General features: G+C 36.8%; 1 protein-coding gene across 1 annotated transcript in view; it reads left to right on the plus strand.

Annotated features, from left to right (window-relative positions):
* axo (axotactin) overlaps positions 1-22,316 on the plus strand; it is a 564,741-nt gene that overhangs the window by 34,765 nt on the left and 507,660 nt on the right. The window contains exons 2-3 of the mRNA XM_090371184.1: positions 2,407-2,605; positions 4,777-4,940. Coding sequence (XP_090227310.1) covers positions 2,421-2,605; positions 4,777-4,940 — 349 coding nt within the window. The 5' untranslated portion in view covers positions 2,407-2,420. The remainder of the gene's footprint in view (positions 1-2,406; positions 2,606-4,776; positions 4,941-22,316) is intronic.

The following is a 22,316-nucleotide window of genomic DNA, read 5'->3' on the forward strand; positions in this document are numbered from 1 at the left end:
GCCAGCGGGTGGTTGGTTGGTGGAACAGACTTCCATCCCTTGTAGTGGAGGTTGATAGCCTAAATAAGTTTAAGGCTCAGCTGGACAGGTATTTTGAATGAACGGAGGGGTGAAGTGGAAGTGGTTTTTTTTTTTTTGGCTGATGCTGCATAAGCTTGCTTTCTTGCATCAAATGCCTCTACTAATGCTAATGCTAATCATCTTCCTTCTAGAGTTTACATAAGTAAAGAACTCCTTGCTATTTTTTTTTGCGTCCTTTGCCAAAGATTTCTCATAATCTGCCTTCGCCTGCCTAACCTCCTTTGTGACTTGATTACAGACTAGTTTATACCTGCCATAGGCTTCTGTGTCGCCTGATAATTTATATGCATCCCATGCATTTTTCTTTTCTGCCACGAGCCTCATTAATTCATCCGACATCCATTTAGGCCTGAACCCTGAACAATATTTCTTAGTTGCTACGAAAAGCCTAGTAACTTCCAAGATTTAGTCCCTGAAGGCTTCCCATTTAGAGTTCACCATTGGTAACATCATCAGTTGATCCCACTGTATAGATTTTAAAAACTGTCTGAGACCACTGTAGTCACCTTTATGAAAACAAAACCCTTCCCTTTACCCTTGATGGTAGTTACATCTTAAGTAAATCCCACATCAGTACGCTGTTGATCACTGTCACCTAGTAGTTCCTTTATCTGCAAATTCTTAATGAATGAATAATCACTGCTGATAATCAGATCAAGGGTATTACTTCTTCTGGTTGCCCCTCGAACATGTTGCTGTAGAAAACAATCCTCCAAAAAATCTACAAAAGTCTTGCTAGCATACGAGTGACCAACCCACAAGTTCCAGTCAATATAGTAAAGTTAAAATCCCCCAATCCAAGATATTCTGATTTACTGGCCCATTCTATTTCTCTGCACAACTGTTCATTGTGCTCATTAGAGTCATTAGGTCTATAACATACTCCTCTCATTTTCCCTTTCTCAGTGTTTATGTCACACCAAACAGACTCAACATTGCACTGTCCACCTGTGTCAACTGGATGCATTTCCTTAGATTTTTATGTTTCTTAACTGACAGCATAACCCCTCCTAACCTGTCTGTCATTTCTGTATACAGTGTACTCCCAAATTCCAATTCTGTACTGCTTATATCTGTGTGATGCCATGTCTCTGATATCCCAAAAATGTCTGCCTTTAATGTCTTGAACAGCACTTCAAATTCATCAATTTTATTTACTATACTTCTAGCATTATTAGTGTACATGCAAGTATACATGCACTTGTTCTTACTTTTAGTTACCCTAACACAGCCCATCTATTTACTTGTTCCATGATGACTCCCATCAGCTCTTGAAATCCCCAGTAACTTTCTCTCTAGGCTGCTGCTCATTACAATAGAAGCAGTGCAAAAATCACTTTCGCCTCTGCCTGCGGCTACTGTTAATCTTTGTCTGTGAATCTCCCCAATCTAGCAGTTTTCTGACCCACTTTATACTGCTTCGATAGCATCAGCAAATATTCTTCACCCTTTGTATTTAAGTGTATCCCATCCCTGTAGAAGTAGTCTCTCCTTTTAGCAAGCAGAGACCATGCTGAAAAAAATTCTATCCCATGACTCTTGCACAATCTCTCCAGGGCCGAATTGATTGACAAGGCTCTCATCATATACTCCCTCCTATCATGTCAGGGCAGAATTACAGACACTTTCAAATTTAATCCTAACTCGCAACTTTTTTCCAGCATTGACCTGTACTTGTTAAGTAAATCTGCAGATCTCTTACTCTTAATATCATTAATGCAACGTGTACAACAATATTACCTTTTGTGCCCTTAAAAGATGATATCTGCCCTACAACATCAACTTTTGCCCCTGGCACACACATTCTGGTCCTGTTCCACCTATCCTTTTTTGCATAATATATTCCCCATCTCCCTGACAATAGAGTCATCGACAATAACTAGTTCCTGTGGGACCAGCTCATTCTGCTTTGGAGATTGCCTTTGTGTTATACAAATACATTAATTAAAAATTATACTTGATGCAGGTATTTTGTTTTTACAATAAAATATATAACAATATGAATTTTCCTGAACACCAGGCATTACCAGCAGTGCTTTTTTGAAGAAGCACCATGGCTCAGATTCCTCCCACATCTGATCAGAAAACTGGGTAATCAGTATACTGTGGCAGAAACAGGTGTGTGTGGTCAGGCCAGTACTTTGAAGGTGACTACACTTACTAAAGGTTATTAATAATTTTTTACAAAATTAGGCTGATCACATTATTTTGTCAGGTCTCGTGCAATAAGTGAAAATTTTTAAATTATCTTTATCATAAAAGTATAATATGATGAAATTTATTTCATAAAAGTTATGAAAATTAATAAATGTGTTTATATTACAGATTTAGACAGTGCAATGCAAGAGTATTTTGTAGTTCCCTTCTTATTATTCATATTCATTTTTTGTTCGCCGTCCATACAACAGACGTCCAATGTTCCATTATCTAGTCAGATTTTCTCATTTTCACAACCACAGTCATTTCTTAGGGTGGAGCCAAATTGGCCTCTTCCAGAAACAAGACAGGTGACCTTTAAATTTAGGTAAGGGGTAATTCTTACTTGATATTCATAAATAATTATTGATATATGTAAACTAGAAAATAAAGATCTACATTTATAAAATGTAATTATTTTGTTTCCTTATGGGTTTTAATCATAATGGTTATTTCATTTTTTTCTAATTAATAAGTTTGTTTGATGCAAATTCACTTTTATAAATCATTGAAAAATTTTGCTAAATTATTTACCAATTAACAAGAATGTTAATTTTTGTTAAAACAATTCATGTCCTTATGAGTGGATGTGAGGTGAATTTCTATTTAAAATTTAAATGCTTTCAGTATGGTTATATTTTAATAACCATTCTCAAATTTTTTTAAATTTGTTATTGATATGCAAGACTACTATAGGGTATATAGAAGTAAGTTTGTATGCATTTGTTTGTAGGATTCAGAATTCACAGAGTCCAAATTGTAACTGGTAAGCTGCCACAACCCACTCATCATTGTTAAGTGGCTGACATCTGTTTTTTTTTTTTTTTTTTTTTTCCATTTTTGCACACACTTTCTGTTATTTTGTCTTTTCCGTCTTTCCACACAACTGTGCTGTATGGGAGGGGGGTCCCTATAAGAAAGACAGTTTCAACATTTATTGTAACCTCTGAGCTTCATTTTCAATTATTATTATAATTAAATGTATAATAATAATTGAAATAAAGCTGAAAACATGTTTCGGGTTCATAACTTTTTAATCACCTGTAGTATACTTAATGCCATTACATCCCTTGATTTTTTAAGGAGCCCTTATACAATCTAGCCATTACATCCATGACAGATCAGATTTCAACATGTGCTGATGAATTATCCAGACACCTTTACAACCGAAGTTTGAGCGATTTTTGTATAAAATTGGCTGGGATGTTTCCAAAATGGTTTAAATTTTTTTATTCAATTTCATGTTTTTTTTCCAATTTTTATATATATATATATTTTTTTTTTTTTTTTTTTGGCCCAATCACAGTCACATGATGTTGGATCTGAAATCTTAGTAGGCCATTCATTTGGGCAGTGCCATTCTAACCATAGTAAATAAATTTTCTGAATTTTAATTACTGGCAAGGCATGAAATATGAACATTTTAATATGAGTACAATATGTACAGAAAGAATTTTTTTTTAATATAGAGGTGGGCCCAAGCCAGACAATGGCAACCCTGCAGTGTGTGTGTGTGTGTGTGTGTGATGGATGCTTGCAGAGGAAGTTATCATGGAGGATATCTGCTGTGCTAAACAGGTCCTGAGGTTGGTTGCTTTAGTTTCTTTATGTACTAGGCTTTCATCTCAATTGTTGGTACTGAAAGTCTTCCTATTACTAGAACATGTTTCTTTATTGCTTCATTAAGGTTTCATCCACACATTCTGATTTCTCTCATAACGATCTGCATGGTAGAACTCAAGATCCATGGTCAGGTAGTGGTCTGAATCTATTTTAACAATTGTGATTGTTTGAAAGATAATGATTTTGTATGGATCCTTGAATTAGACTGAATTAAGTATACTCTTGTACAGAAAGGATGGACAGGATCGTGGGGGTGGGAAGAGTTATGCACTTGATTAAGAAGCACACATATAAACTAAGGCAGTACACATAGTTGATGTGGGTGGCCAGTACAGTGTTGAGTGAATTTGTTGTGGTATAAGAACCAGACTAATAAATGAACAGCAGCTGCAAGCAGAGGTGAAAGTGATTCTTTCACCGCTTTTATTGGGACATGCAGGATTCTGGAAAGTGAGATGTCAGAGATTGTGTGGCTGTGCATTTATACTAATATATATCTCCTATGTATTAATGTAAATGCAAGTGCATATATTTGCATTTATACTAAAGATAGCAAATTTGATAAATTTGAAGTAGTGGATAAGTCATCACATGCAAATGTTGTATGAATATTGAAGACATGGGGGTTACTCAGACATTACTATTATTAATATTGCTGATGATTACATTACTAATACTAAGTCAGGGGGAATGAGTTTCAGTTTAACGGTTTCTTCCATTTCACCTTAATGCTTTAAACCAAGCAGTTGAAGGCGAGTTTGTCCTAATATTAGACGTGTTGACTGGTTGATATATAAGTGTAGTCGTAAAACTTTAGACAGTTAGCCAGAAAATTACATACATTTTTTATTTCATTAAAAAGAACTTGTTTTACAGGACAGACCATCCTCATGGGCTCTTAATGTATCATGGTGTGTTGCCTGTTAGTAAAGAAGATGCATTACCTTATGAACTTTATGTTATTTTAACTCATGGCCGCTTAAAGGTAATTCACATATTTCATCCAGAGGGTAGAGAAGATTCTTTTTACATTGGAAAAGGTAATTTGAATATACTATAATATATTTTTATTAAAAATGTTTTATTATATGTTTACTGAATGTGAACATTTATTTAGAAAATGAAAGAAAAATTGATTAAAAGGGTTGGCCTGAATTTTAGGTTAATATTTTACAAAATAGGTTAAAAATTCAGCAAGAAACCATAAATTGTAGTAAAGTTGTTGTGGTTTTTCATTTGAAAATTTTCATGTCAGATTTCCTGGTAGAGTAATTGCAATTCCAAATATAGCTTCTTATCAGTATGTATCACTTTATACTGTAATATATATATACTGCAGAATGGAGATAAGAGAATTCAGAAACAAATTATACAGTATTGACAAGTCTTTCCTTTAATGGATGGTTGTGGGATATCGTATACAGTAGACTGTCGAAATAACAGCACATTCGAAATAAAGGCACATTGAGATTGGATATTTACAAACACCACAGATCTCTTGCAGTGTTAACAAAAAGAAAACAGCAAGTCATGTGATTACTTTATTTGTAAAATTTGCCATTTTGAAAGTGAATTCTGTACTGATATGTACTGATTATACTGCTGTTTTATATCTATTTTAAATTAAAAACCCCTTTGTCTCCCAAAGTTAACAAACCTCATACATATTAGAAAAGAAAAATAATTAAGAACATTAAAGCTTAGTTACAAACGATATAATAACTGAAAATAGAACGAGGAGTGTATTAATGGCAGAATATAACATTGGATCGTCAAGATATTTATTTTATTATGTGCAATTAATAAAATTTCATTCTTAATCTCTCTATGTGTTTTTATTTAGCTTCATTATTTCTGCATTAAATATATTAAAAATAAAACTTTCTAGGTAACGGAAAAATCGAAATAACGGCATCACGAATCCCCAAAGGTGCTGTTATTCTGAAAGTCTACTGTACTTTGATTTTGTCTATTGTAGAAATTAATTGAAGTAGGTAGTCCGCATGAGGTGGATAGGCAATCTGATTGCTTCATATGAAAAAAAGCACCCAAGGGTTCTAAATCTGGGGAATGTGATGTCCAGAAATTATGAAAATCATGAGTTATTACTTCATTATCGATGAAAGTTTGCAGTTTGGTTTATAGTTGTGGTATGGAGAAGAATAACTTGCATAAAAACTATTGTCTGAAAACATGTATACAGTTGTGGTTAGCATGACTGCATAGGATATGGTAACCTATGGTAGTCTGTACACTCATGCTATCCACAACCTGCAATGACTCATGCAGCGTGCTATCCACAACCTATGGTAATCTATGCAGTACAACCTCTACACTGTTTTGGTAAAATTATTATTATTATTAGTAGTGGCATATGATGTAAGAAAGCAAGATTATAAAGCATCGGCCCCAAGTGCCAAGCGAGTGATCAAAGCGAATTTCAAAGCGCCTTCTCTAGAGTTAATAGATTTCAGAGAAATTTCAAGTGTTCATTTGCTAAGTTATTTATTTTCAGCTCTTCTAAATAAAGAAGTAAGCTTTTCAAAAAGAAAGGAAAGGTACCTTTCTTCTTCTTGTATATAGAAATAATATACATAACACACTAATCACTAATCTCTAATCGCTTGGTCACTGGTGGCACCGCTCCCGCCTCCACGTGGCGGGGCCGGTAACCTGGAGGAAAAGTTATCCTCTGGGGCTAAAAGGAGCAACCATGGATTATGACAACTTTCCATTACTTGAGCCTAGACGCTCATGTCATGACTTAAATGAACCCGAACGTGACGAATCACAATCTAAGAGACTACGCAAAAATGAAAATCAGCAGGAATATCCAGCGTTCCTCATATTACATTCTCTTTCTGCCAAACCTGTGAGTTCACTTTCACCATTTCTAATCCAGAAATGTTTGGAAAGTGTGGCTGGTTCACCGAAAATGGTGAAAAGACTCCGATCTGGAGATCTTCTAGTCGAAACAACTAAGCACCAGCATTCTCAGTCTCTACTGAAATTATCAACTTTCGGCGGAATACCAGTACAGGTCACCCCTCATGCCACTTTAAATAGTTCCAAAGGAGTAATAGCAGAGTGGGACCTGATGAATGTCACTGAAGATGAGATAGTGGAAGAACTAAAAGATCAAAAGGTAGTTCAAGCAAAGCGGATAATAATTAAAAAAGATGGTGAACTTGTTCCCACTAGGAATATTATCCTCACATTTAGTACACCAACCTTACCATCATGTGTCAAAGCCGGATACCTTAATTGCCGAATACGTCCCTACATTCCAAACCCAATCAGATGTTTCAAGTGTCAGAAATTTGGACACTCGCAAACAGTATGTCGAGGAGACGCCACTGCCCAAACTGTGGTTCTAAAGCTCATGCACAAACAGACTGCAATGCAGAAACGCCACAATGCCCAAATTGTAAAGGCCAGCATCCAGCATACTCAAAATCATGTGAACTCTGGAGGGTAGGAAAAGAGATTCAGAAATACAAAGTTGAGCAAAAGGTCACCTACCAGGAAGCTAGGAAAAAAGTTATGCTCAGTATGCCAAAAATTACCTATGCTGCGGCAGCCAAAAGATACCAGTCAGCCGCAACACAAACGGCAGTCACAGTACCTCCATCCATCTCAATTGCTGATTGGGCCCGATCAGTGCTGTCGTTCCCACAGCAGCCACCTACAGAACAATGTAAAGTGACTTGTGCTAACAATACTCCGCTATCAGTCCCACCAACTGCAACTGATACTCTACCAGAAACTGTGAAATCGAAAGCATCATCCCCAAATATTGCACAACAACCATGCTCAGAAAATATGGACATTGATGCTGGTACCCTGCATGATGAGACAATATTAGATTTACATGCAGAAGATGATATGGACATTGGGCATCCTAACTTCCCAAAAAAAGAAAAGATGAAACCAGAACGACACAAGCAGGCTGGATATAAAAAACAGACAGAACCATACCCAATCCCAAAAACTAAATAATGCAGAATATTATACAGTGGAACTGTAGAGGTCTACGAAGCAATATATTTGATATTTATGACCTAATCAAACAGCACAGTCCAATCAACCTCTGCTTGCAAGAAACCAATCTAACCCCGCAGGTGACTCCAGTGATTAAAAATTATAGTATCTATCAACAAGACAGAAGCAATACTAACTCAACCAGAGGAGGTGTAGCCATACTAGTTGACAACAAAGTTCCTACAAAACAGATCTCCCTGCAGACCACATTAGAAGCTGTAGCCGTACGTATTGTTTTAAATTTTACTTTAACCATTGTCTCTGTATACCTTTCCCCAAACAAAGAATTCACTGCGAAAGAACTGGAGGACCTTATAAAGCAGCTTCCATCTCCTTTCATTCTACTAGGAGATTTCAATGGGCACCACACTATGTGGGGATCTCCCCCAGATAGACAAACGAGGAAAACTTATTGAAACAGTTCTTGACAGCCAGAATCTCGCATTATTAAACACTGGTGCTGACACTTATATTCATTTTCCCATCGGAGTATCTACTGCCATAGACTTATCAATATGTTCCCCAAAACTATTCCCAATCATTCAGTGGATAGTTTCAAGTAACCCACTAAACAGTGACCATTACCCAATTATTTGCAAATTGCAAACAAACAGAACCACACATATAGCCAGCCGCATAAAATGGAAATTTTCAAAAGCAGATTGGAACAAGTTCACAGATTCAATTTCCTTTGATAATGAAGTCATCAAAAGCCAGTCCATAGATAAAGTTACCGACCACATTACTGCACAGATAATAACAGCTGCAACCTGTGCTATACCAAAAACCACAGCCGGTCCTCGCAGACATGCCAATATCTGGTGGAATGATGCATGCCGTGATGCTAAAAAAGAAAAGAATAAAGCATGGAATCGATTTCGCAAGTATCCAACAACTGAAAACCCGATTAATTTTAAGAAACTTAAAGCAAAGGCACGTTATGTGCAGAAAAAAGCGAAAAAAGACTCTTGGATCCGGTTTGCTTCCACTATTACTAAAAATACAGAGATTAAAAAAATCTGGAATAAAATCAAAAAGCTGAATGGTAAACTGTTCCCCAAATCAATGCCCATTATAAGCTGGAAAGGTAAAGACTTCTCCTCTCCAACAGAAATTGCAAATGCCCTGGCAGATTGCTTTTTCCAAATCTCTGCAGCATCAGCATATGAGTCTACTTTTAAACAGCTAAAAGCTAAAGCAGAAAAGCATAACCTGAACTTCAATACAAGGGCATCTCCTCCATATAATCGACCTTTTACACCATTTGAACTAGAGAGCTGTCTAAATAGGTCGGGTGATAGTGCACCAGGGCCTGATGAGATATACTATATAATGCTTAAACATTTAAACAAACAAGCTTTGAATTCATTACTAATATACTTCAACCGGATATCCTCAGATGGCTACTTTCCTCTTTCTTGGCGTCACTCAATAGTTCTAGCCTTTGCTAAACCTGGAAAGGATCAATAAGATCCACGAAACTATCGGCCAATATCTCTCAGCAGTTGCCTTGGTAAGACACTAGAAAAAATGATCCACGCCCTTTTAGTATGGTATCTAGAATCTCATTCGGTGATGAATCAGTACGGATTTCGGAAAAATCGGTCAACTCTAGACCTTATGGTCAAGGCAGAATCCAACATACGCAATGCTTTTATCCGTAAAGAACATCTAGTCATGATTTGCTTGGATATCGAAAAAGCCTTTGATAGCACCTGGCGGTATGGCATACTTCAAAATCTGTATGCCATAGAGCTCCGGGGTCAGCTACCCCTTATCATACAGAGTTTTCTAGAAAACAGGACCTTTCAAGTGCGTTACTGCAATTCACTCTCCCGTACATTTGTCCAAGAAGAAGGGGTCCCACAAGGATCAGTTCTAAGTGCAACGCTCTTTGCAGTTAGGCTAAATAATGCAACAGAAAATATTCCGGCTAATGTTGACACCTATTTATATGCAGATGACCTTACTATATCCTATCATTCACAAAGCATGCGCTCCATTGAGCGACAATTGCAGCTCTCGATAAACAAAATAGAGTCATGGGCATCCCGCAATGGCTATCGTCTCTCTGCAACAAAAACAACTGCTATCCATTTTTGCAAAAAGCGTCAGCTCCATCCAGATCCGGAGCTAATATTAGGAACCCAAAAAATACCACTTAGCAAAAGTATCCGGTTCTTGGGCCTTATACTTGACACCAAACTTACCTTTCAGGCACATATACGACAAATACGAACTCAGTGCATGAAAAAGATTAATATCCTCAAAGTTATCTCTTCCATGACATGGGGAGCCGATCGCTTCACTCTTCTACATCTATATCGAACCTTAATAAGATCTCGTCTAGATTATGGAGCCCCAGTTTATGATTCTGCACGAAAGACAGCATTGGCTTGACTCAATCCGGTCCAGCATAGTGCTCTCAGGATTGCCTTAGGGGCCTTTAAGACATCCCCAGTGCAAAGTATGTATATAGATGCCAATGAACCTCCACTACATCTTAGGAGAAAAGTATTGCTTCTTAGTTATGCAGTCAAATTACGTAGTCACCCGTCTCATCCCATCTGGACATATCTTTTTGAACCGCAATGGGAAAACCTATATAGAAATAAACCCAACAAAAACAAACCTGCTGGTATTCGGCTACAAGAGGTAACTCAAAATTGGAACATCTATCTTGGAAATATCTTTCAAGCTACGGACGCAGTACAAGCACCATGGGCAATGTATATACCTCATTGCGACGACTATTTTCTTCAGTGGGGAAAACACTCCTTATCGAACCACAATCTTAGACAACTACATGCGAATCACGCATTGACCAATGCTCACAGTCTTCAGATATACACGGACGGCTCCAAAACTGATATATCCGTGGGAGCTGCAGTAATGAGTCCTACATGCGCTGTCTCTGTCCAATTACCACTTGAATGCAGTGTTTTTACGGCCGAACTATACGCAATCAAAATGGCTTTAAAACTCCTTAACGATGTTCCAAACACCCAAGTAATAATACAGGGTGTTTCAGTTAAACGTTTCAGAACTTCTAAGAGGGGTAGGGTACATCCTGACAACTCGAAATCATATAGCAATGTGGGGTCGGAAATGCTTTCCTGAAACGGTGTTGTACACAGAAGCACCATAAAGAAAAGAGACCGTAAGTGAGAAATCGTTTTAATAATACATGAAAAGAAGCAAAAGGTACATGGATTAAAGTAAGTGTTCGAAGTTTCTTCCACGGGCTACAATGCACGCCTCACATCTCCGACGCATGGACATCCGAACATTCTGGAATACTCCAGGCGAATTTCGAATTTCTTGAACAAGAACGCCAAGTTAGTAGGATGGATGATTACACGAACGCAGAGTTAGCCGATATGCATTTGGCGTACGGGGCTGCAAATTGTAGTGGGCCAGCCGCACAGCGTTTGTACGCGGAACGATATCCGACGAGGCATATTCCCAGTCATAATTTCTTTGCAAGACTGCACCAGAGGTTAGCTGAGAGAGGTTCATTTGAAAGAGCTGACAGGGACAGGGTAAGAACAGCACGGACTCCAGCCGTTGAACAGAATGTGCTGCAGCATGTACAGGGGAATCCAAGAACGAGTACACGAAGTCTAGCAAACGCAGTCGGGGTTTCCCATTGCAGCGTCTGGAGGATTCTCCGAGAACAAGACATGCATCCGTTTCACGTGCAGCGTGTCCAGACACAGCAACCGGAGGATTATGCACCTCGTATTGCTTTCGCACAGTGGTACCTTGGAAAATGTGCTACAAATCCCCTTTTTCCTGCTGAAGTGTTGTTTTCCGATGAGGCATCCTTCACAAGGGAAGAAATTTTCAACATGCATAACGACCATATCTGGGTGGTCGAGAACCCGCATGCAATACGACGTCGTGCAGCACAGATTCGATTTTCGGTCAATGTATGGGCCGGTATTATGGGAGATCACCTCATCGGACCTTACCTGTTACCGTGTCGTCTAACCGGACCTATCTACTTGATCTTTCTGCAGCAAGTATTGCCACAACTTTTGAGAGATGAACAGATTTCTGCATCGACGCAACAGACAATGTGGTTCCAACACGATGGAGCCCCAGCCCATTATAGCGGAGATGTTCGTAACTACCTGGATGTCACATTTAGTCAACAGTGGATCGGACGTGGTGGTCCCGTGCGTTGGCCTGCTCGGTCACCGACCTATCATGTCTTGATTTTTATTTCTGGGGTCATGTGAAATCGCTAGTTTATGACACCCCTGTTGACAATGCTGAGGAGCTGGTTGCAAGAATCGCAGTAGCTGCCGAAGAAATTCGGAATTCGCCTGGAGTATTCCAGAATGTTCGGATGTCCATGCGTCGGAGATGTGAGGCGTGCATTGTAGCCCATGGAAGAAACTTCGAACACTTACTTTAATCCATGTACCTTTTGCTTCTTTTCATGTATTATTAAAACGATTTCCCACTTACGGTCTCTTTTCTTTATGGTGCTTCTGTGTACAACACCGCTTCAGGAAAGCATTTCCGACCCCACATTGCTATATGATTTCGAGTTGTCAGGATGTACCCTACCTTACTGTAGAAGTTCTGAAACGTTTAACTGAAACACCCTGTATATACAGACTCTTTAAGTGCGGTGAATGCCCTACAGAATAAATCACAACATTTGCATCCATTCCTCTCACAAATCAGGTCACAGTTATGCCAACTCAACAAAAATAATCGGACTGTCACGTTTTGCTGGATACCGAGCCACGTTGGAATTCCAGGAAATGAGCGTGCAGACGAAGCAGCAAAACACCCCACTTGCTTCGATTCCATCCCTGTTCCTTTTTCTGATTATAAACCATCATACGGCAGATATGTACTGAGATGTGGTCTGAAATGTGGCATAATCAAACAGGTAACAAACTTCTTGAAATAAAACACAAGCCACAGCTGTGGAGATCCAGTTCCCGATCAAACAGGCAGGAAGAGGTCCTGCTGGCAAGAGCACGAATTGGCCATACACATCTTACACACCTATTTCTACTGCTAGGAGAAGATCCTCCACTTTGCCCGCATTGTAGTTCCATACTTACTGTAAAACATATTATCATTGAGTGTACACATTATCATTCAGCTAGAATCGCATGTTTCAGATCTTTAATTAGCTCACAAAAACCTCTGCAACTAAGCCACATACTTGGAAATGATGCCACTTTATCAGAACTGTTCACTTTTCTAAAAATGATCAACGCATACAATCACTTCTAGAATAGTCTCCTTTCCTATACTGACAAACACTCCAAAGTAACAGGCGCAATATGGTCATAGCAGCCCTTGCGCCAATAAATCCCACTCCAACAACAACATATAAAGCATCAATCAAAAAACTAAACTCCTACATCATCTGACCATCTGCTCCAATAACTTGTTTAGTTCTTCCTTGATTTTATTTCAAACTGCCCACTTCCACAGAAACATAGGTGATTATCCCATTTTAGTTTGAATAAATTCAAGGAATAACTAGACAAACTATTGGAGGGGGGGATGGATAGGTTTAATGTTTTTTTTTTTTTTTGTTTTTCGCTGTTACTGTATAAGCTTGCTTTAATGCATCATTTGCCACTACTAATACTAACAGATGGAGTTTTGTTCGAACAATCAATCAACCAAGCTGGCTAATGGCAAACCTCTGCACATCCACAGAGTAGTAAGATACAGAGTGGATACTTTCATAGGTGATAATGTTAATTCCTTTTACATGTTAAAATGCGTAGAAAGTGGAGCCACCATTGCATTAACATGGAAACAGTCCAGAACTTTGTGATGAGTTCTTGGAGAATTTTCTACAGTTTTGTAATTGCAATGGGCAGCATATTGATTCACTGATTATTAGTATGAGATATTAATAATTAATTATTATTCTAATACAAAAAAAGATGCTATGAAAGATGCCAGAATAGCAAAATTTAAAGTAAATATTTCAAAAACAATAAAATAACGGTTGTGATAGCCTTGTGGTGGCTATAATATAATGGCTACACATTGGCTAAAAGGCAACCTAGAAGGAGATTAAGATGACAGTCATGTGTGCCATTTGCAATAAACATTAATAAATACAGAATTTTATGTACACACTACTGGGTTCAGGTGGGTGATAAAAGAAGGTTTCAGTGTATTGAGACAGGTGCACTAGTCTCACTGTACTGAAACCTTTTATTATCATCTATCTGAACGCAGTAGTGCGTGCATAAAATTCTGTATTTATTAATGTTTATTGCAAATGGCACACATAACTGTCATCTTAATCTCCTTCTAGGCTGCTTTTAGCCAATGTCTGGCCATTATATTTAAAAATATTACTTATTTGACCTTAACTCCATAAATCTACATCTGATCACTTAGTCTAATCTCAACTCTTGTTATAGGTTTCGATTTAATGAATTGAACTCCTTTTGACTTTGGTTTTAATTTTTATTTGATTGTTTTCCTTTATTTCTATATTATTTTAGACCTTGCATCCTATGAAACAAACACTGCATCATTTAGCTGCTGACTACGCCAACTAATATATATATATTTTTTTTATACTTCACAAAAATATAATGAATCTGGATTCAGTGAAAAATTAAGACAGTTATCTGTGACTAAATTTTGACTGCTGTATTGCTTAGTTATTTTCTTTAACAAAATTAATTTAGCATTCTTTCATTTAGATCACTATTTATTTGAGTTTGCATTACAACAAACAAACACCACACTTTATAATTGAAATTCTTTTAATTCATGAAGTTTAAAGTTAAATTACATGTAGTCTTCTGTAAATTGAAATAATAATATTATCACATGAACTGTTCTGTAATATAAAAAAAGCATGTTGATTTAAGTCATGAAATTAAAAGAAAGCCTAAACACTTATATGCCTAGTACAAACTACAAAACTAAATAAATTAATAACAATAATAATCATAAAGCACTGTGTCACAGTCTTTAATACAATCCTTGATTTCATAAACTGTAAAGATGCTATAACATATATTCCATACTGTTACTGAGAGATAAGCCTTGCTTCCTTTGCTAATTCAAATATCAGTATCTTTCTTATGATTCTAGCATCAAAATTCAGATAATTTTGATACTGGAGTTGTAAGAAAGGTACTGATACAGTTAAAGACTGAAACATGCTTATGACTTTCTTGTGGACAGTTTGCTAGACTAAAACAAGTGGGAGCTGTCATCTTCTAGAAATATCTATAAATTTAAATTATTTAATTATTCGGTAAACTATTACTTCGATTAATATCAATACACTATAATATTAATTAATGAAATAATTTATGAATTAGTTATTAATTAGCTGTTCAGTAGTTCTTTTTTTTACCTTTTTTTAACATTTCATTATATATTTCCTGGTTCTATTGATTACGATAAATTACCTTAAGTGTTCTTTAGAAAATTGGTGGACTTGCACTCCAGATTTGTTACAGATGAAACACTTCTGTCTGTCCATGATGTCAGTAGACAAGTACACAAATAATTATAATTATAATAAAAAAAGCAATATAAATCGAATTTGCAATGATCAATTAACACTAATCAAATCCAAAAAAGTAACAGCTTTATTAGCATTGGGCATGTGTGTTAGTACTCTGTGAGTTTTGATTGATGCGTTAGTTCCATGTTCATGCAGTGATGGCACTGGGAATAATTGAGCAAGTGACCACTGTATCTTATTACTCTGTGTGTACATCTATCCTGCAACCGTCCTTCCTCAATTTGAATTTATGTCCCCTTCTCTGTGTAGTCTGAGCAAGTGGAAGAATCCCATTAGCACTGAGTTAGCTCAAGCCATTCAAAGCCTTATACACCTCAATCAGATCATCTCACAGGTGCCTAGTTTCCAGATGCTGCAATTTGTAGAACTGAGGCCTTTCTTGGTAAGAGCACCCTTTTGTTCCCCTCACCAGTCTCGTTGATTTTCTCTCTACTCATTCCAGCAGCTCTTCATCCTTCCTAAAATGAGGCCTCCAGACCTGTATGCAGTACTCAAGATGAGGCCTAATCATTACCTTATACAATAGGATAATCACCTCCTTGTATATGTGAATGTATGATATATATGTAATATATATGAAAAAAAATATATAAATGTAAAATAAAAAAAAAAAAAAACAGAGCTATTATGCTCGACGAGGTCTACATTTATATTAATATATAGAGAAATAAATTTGAAATATATATGTATATATATATATATATATATATATATATATATATAGAAATAAATTCATATATATTGAGGTAAATTTCTCTTTATTTCTATATATAAAGTAAAATATGTAATTATATATAAAAAAAATGTGACATATGCGGAAGTGGGCTCTTTTCTACAGTACGAAAGAGCACAACTTCCATATATACCTCACTCCTGCATCCTCAGGAAGACCTAATAATTTCAGAAAAATGAATTTAGTACAGTCAGAAGTAAGATGTGAAATTATTATCACAGTGGAATCTCATTAATACAAAGTTTAAGGGAGTTAAATTTTCACGTTTTGTGATAACAAGGTTTGTAGTATCAGTTCCCCCATAAGTGTCAAAATTTTACTGTTTTTTTTTTTTTTTTTGGTACATACTATATTATATATTATTTATTTCTAAGAATAATAAATAATAATAATATCAAAAATAAATAAATTTAATAAAAAAAAACAAAAGCCTTGTCTAACAATGCAGTAATAGGAATAACATGTTTTTTAAAGATTTAATTTTTTTGTAAGATAAACTAAGAGAAAAGCAATTAATGGAAATAAAAATATTGTACAGTATATATTTTGATACATACAATATTTTATTATCATAATCTTAATATAAAAGAAGACATACAATCCATTAACCTTTTTAATAAATTTATCTAATTTAAAGAAAGAATCCAACGTTGTTTGCACAGTTTTTGACCTCTGTGCATTTTTAATCACAGCACAGACATCAAATGCAATAGTTGTTTCTTTATCAACGTTACTGCAGGCCAACACATTCTCTGATATGCTCAATGCAGTTTGGGCATCTTTTTAGTTGGCAGTGCGTTCTTCGCTGGTAACAAAAACATTATCATTTTGCCTAGTGCTAAGCAGCATTAGCATTAGTAAAGGTATATGATGCAAGAAAGCAAGCTTATGCAGCATCAGCCAAAAAAAAAAAAAAAAAAAAAAAAACACTCCCATTTCACCCCTCCGTTCGTTCGAAATATCTGTCCAGCTGAGCCTTAAATTTATTTAGGCTATCAACTTCCACATCAATGGATGGAAGTCTGTTCCACCAACCAACTACCCGCTGGCTAAAGGCAAATTTCCGCACATCTATCCTGCATCTGTCTTTCCTCGATTTGAATTTATGCCCTCTCAGGTGATTATTCTGAGCAAGAGGAAGAATCCCATCGGCATTGAGCATGCTCAAACCATTCAAGGTTTTATACACCTCTGTCAGATCACCTCGCTGGTGCCTAGTCTCCAGACACTGTAATTTGCAAAACTTAAGCCTTTCTTCATAAGAGCAACCCTTTGTTCCATTCACTAATCTTGTTGCCCTTCTCTGTACTTGTTCCAGCAGCTCTACATTCTTCTTGAAATGAGGCCTCCAGACCTGTATACAGTACTCAAGGTGTGGCCTGACCATTGCCTTATACAAGGGAATAATCACCTCCTTATTCCTGCTAGAAAAGTTCCTGTATATCATTGACAAGACACCATGAGCTACTCTTGCAGCCCGTCTGCACTGCTCAGAAAACTTCATATTTGCCTGCACAATTACCCCCAGGTCCTTTTCATTCTCTACCACTGTCAGTGTAGTACCACAGAGTTGATACGTTGCTCTGGGGTTACTGTTTCCCACATCAGTTCTTCTGATGTTGCCGTTGTGGGTAGCAACTCATCATCCACCTTCATAAACTCTCAGATTTGCCAACAAAATCCATATGCTCCTTCAAATTCCCCCAATTCCTCAATGCTATCACATTCGACTACTGGATCATGTTTTTTGATGATATTCTCTCCAAAGCCACTCTTTCTGAAGCAGTTGATTATTAACTTGATGCAATACTGTCCCAAGCAATAACAGGATTCTGGATAGCATCCAAGACATTCTAGTTAGGCTGCAAATTGTTCGCGTCTATGTTGCAGATCAAGTACCTTATCAGGCAGGCAGGCAGGCTCTATATGCTCCCTTGAGGTTATAAATAATGTATTGATCCAGTGGCTACCTAAAACTGGTGGTATTGGGAGGTAAAACAACAGCCATATATTTGTCAACTTATGTTTCTCGGCAGAATGAGCTGTACAGCGATCTAGAATCATCAAAATGTTCCATTTTTCTGAAGCCATTCTTCTGTTCACTTTTGATAACCAATACTGAAAAATTTTGACATTGAGCCAAGCAGTTCTGGTGTCCTCATAATCACAGGGAAGTTAGTTAATTTCTTTAAAACATCTTGGTTTCTCAAGTGGGCATAGTTTTTTACTGCCATCTGAATCGCAGCATAATAGAAGAGTGAGTCTTGGTTTACTTAATTTTTCACCACGACAGTACTCTTCTTGAACAGCAAATGTTTTATTTGGCAGCAAATTATAAAATAAACCTGTCTCGTCAAGATTGAAAATATCTTTTGCCTCATATTTTTCAAGAATGGACTGTGCAGAACACAACCAGTCTGTAGCCTTCTCTTTGTTGACTCATCTGGACTCGCTGCAAAACCAAGTTATTCCTGTCTTTAAATCTTTGGAGCCAGCCAGTGCTGCATTTGAAGTCACTAATTCCATGTTGCTGAGCTAGATAATTTGCAAAATTGGACCTGATATTGGCAAATTAGATGCATGCATTTGCATTTGTTAGTACCACCCAAAGTTTTGTTTCAAACTCATGTTTTGCAAGACGAATTTGTTTCCTGTTTTTTTATTGCTGCTCCAGTGTCATGCACTTTCTAAGTTTTTTTTTTTTTTTTGGTTTTTATAGTATTGTAGGTAAAGGGATGTATTCCTTTGCAATGTTCATTTTGCTTTGTTCCATCCTCACAGCCTCTTGTATAATATTCAGTTTAATTTCCAAGATTAATTCCGTCCATTTACGTTTTGTCCCCATAATGCTGGTAGATGAGAATTATATATAAACATACTTTAAATTAATTTAAAGACAAGTTCCAAAAAAAGACATTAGCTTAGATAAAATGGCGCAAAAAAATAGATTACTGTAGCAAAAGACTCTTCGAACTGGCATAACAATTGCAACTGACCTTAATCCCATGGAGAGTGAGGGAGTGTATGTAAACAATTTAGAAAAACTGTTTTTATAAGGTAGAAATTTAGTATCCGGACCCCTGGGCATGGCCAAAGAATGGTAGAAATGAATGACGTGCTGCTTCTTTTGCTTGAATCTGTCCCGAACCCATGTAAAAATATTCTAACCTTTTTTCACTAAACAAAAATGAAAGTTGATTAAAAACGTGGCCTTTCCTACGAGTGTTTTTTTTTCCCTTCTAATTGCAACTATTATTCTCAGTTTGCATCCTTCATATAGCCTTTCCCTGTAACTCATCATGTATCAAGAAAGCGAGGAGAATTCACATCCTTCAGTTCGTAGGCCACACACACACAGTGGCAAGCAATTACATCCTTCACTTCTACAGAACTAATCGTATCCTCCATTTTGACTGTTTGTCTGCCACTCCCGTCGGTACCAGATACTAAATTTCAGCCTTTTATTCTTTTGTTAATTTAACATCCCATCTTTCACAATGATGTTTTTCGTAGTGCACTTATGTTGTAGCTACATAAAATGGTTTTGTTTACACAAAAGTAAATTCTAACAAGTAGTAGTAGTAGTGGCATGTGATGCAAGAAAGCAAGCGTATGAGCTTATGCAGCATCAGCCAAAAAAAAAAAAAAAAAATCACGCCATTCCCTCCAAATGCCTGTCCAGTTCCTCCTTAAATTTATTCAACCTATCAACTTCCACAACGACAGATGGAAGTTTGTTCCAGCAATTAACCACACGCTGGCTAAAGGCAAATTTCCGCACATCTATTCTACATCTGTCCTTTCTTAAGTTCAAGGTGTATAACACCTTGAACCCATTCAAGGTGTTATACACCTCAATCAAATCACCGCGCAGGTGTCTAGTCTCCAGCCACTGCAATTTGCAGAACTTAAGCCTCTCTTGGTAAGAGGATCCCTTCATTCCCCTCACCAATCTTGTTGCCCTTCTCTGTACACGCTCAAGCAAATCTACATCCTACCTAAAATGAGGCCTCCAGACCTGTACGCAGTACTCAAGGCGTGGCCTGACCATTGCCTTATACAGAGGGACAATCACCTCCTTTTCCCTGCTAGCAAAATTTCTATATATCATTGACAAAACCCCATGACCTGCCCTGGCAGCCTGACTGCATTGCTCAGAAAACTTCATATCTGACTGCACAATTACTCCCAGGTCTTTTTCATTTTCTACCACCTTAAGTGTAGTACCACACAGTTGGTACGTTTCTCTGGGGTTACTTCTACCCATATGCAGTACTTTGCATTTGTCAAGGTTAAACTTCAGTTGCCACTTCTTAGCACATCTGCCCAAATTATCTAGATCCTGTTGCAGTAGCACACTGCCATTGCTGTCATTAACAACCCTGCCAACCAATAATCTTCAAACTTCGACATTAAGCCTGATATACCTTCATCAATATCATCGATAAATATACAAAACAACAGTGGATACAACACTGGACCCTGTGGGACTCAACTAATAACATTAGTCCACGAAGAGCAGCACCCATTGATTACCACACTCTGTCTTCTCCCACTTAACTGCCCTTTTATCCATTGTAGCAACTTACCCTTAATACCATTCTGCTCCAATTTGTACAATAGTCTTCACTGAAGAAGACTATCTTTAGCTGCACTAAAGAAGCCATAGTCAAAATTCCGCAGATAGTTGAGATTGTGAGAATTGGCAAAATGATTAGCAGAGAGGGATTTGAACAACTGGAACCAGCAGATATCACAAGCCCTTGAATTTCATAGAAACAATTATCAGTGGACAATATTTTTTTGCAATGTGAAGAAGATGCACACAAAAATTTGACCGCGAAAGACTAGCTGTGTTGTTAAGACTTGCATATCAGCTTAGCCAAGAAGCTCTGGTTATGTCTCCTTATTTGGAAAGGAGTTTAAATTTTTGCAGAACTTTATCATTAGCTTTAGTTCCTTATGAATAAATTTATAGAGAAAAACAGCATGCTTCTAAGCAAACAATTTTAACTCATTTTTTTCAAAACATGCCAGATACGGTTGCAAGTTTATCACAGAAAACAGCGATGAAGGAGCAATGAATTTAGATTTAAAATCTAGAGATATTAGCAAGATTAATTTTATGGACATGTTTCTAATTGTTTTCTTTTTTTTTTTTTTTCTTACCAAATGAAGACAATTTTTTGTTGTTTTTTTTTGCACATTTTTTTTGTGTACAGGTATGGAACCCTCATTATGTTACATAAACTGTGTTTCGCGCTGCGAAACATAGTTTATGTGATAATAGCATTTGGACTGCTATGTGACTAAATAGCATTTGGACTGTGCGGTGTTTTCCCGGAACATAACCCCCACACAAATCAGGGGATGCAGTATATGTAAAAGTTCGACAACTACACACTGAAAGGGTATTACCACATTCACACCAAATTTAGATTACTCAGCATTATGGATCTTGATGGGACAACCAGTAGCTTAATTTGCCAGACAGTTACCTCAAATTCAGTGTTCAAAGTGAAATGGATGTAATTTTTTGGATTTCAGAGATAACTTCAGTCAAGAATTTTGAAGAATGATGAGCACAGTTGAAAAAGAAGCATGGATTGGTTCGAAAAATGTTCATAGTTTCTTTGAGAACGTGAAAGATGCTGATTATGAAGGTATCTTTGAAAATGTGCGTAATAAATTTCAAAAAGTATGTGAGTGCACAAAATTTCATCTTGCATTCATATATTTTTCTTTCTAGAAAATCTTGGTTCCAGTTTTGAGGAACTAGATGAGTAATACCACTAAAGTATTAAGTTTGATCATTCTTATCTTCTTTCTAAGATGGAAAGAAGACCAGAGAAGATAGGAAGTAAATTTGATGGCAGATTACTTCTTGTTTCTGAAAGTATGAAAACCAGAAAACTCTCATCTGAAACCAAAAGAAATTTGGTTTCAGATGAGAAAACCGAATTTGTTCCAAGAAATTTGGTAAATACATATAAACATATATCTTTGTATGTATTATTCTTCATTCTTCTATTTTTCTTCAGTTTGAGTTTTTGTCCATTTTATTATTAAAAAAAAGTACCAAATTGTATTTGGTCA

This window comes from Mastigoproctus giganteus, chromosome 4, assembly GCF_048544385.1.
Source record: "Mastigoproctus giganteus isolate SK-2022 chromosome 4, ASM4854438v1, whole genome shotgun sequence".
Taxonomy (NCBI): domain Eukaryota; kingdom Metazoa; phylum Arthropoda; class Arachnida; order Uropygi; family Thelyphonidae; genus Mastigoproctus; species Mastigoproctus giganteus.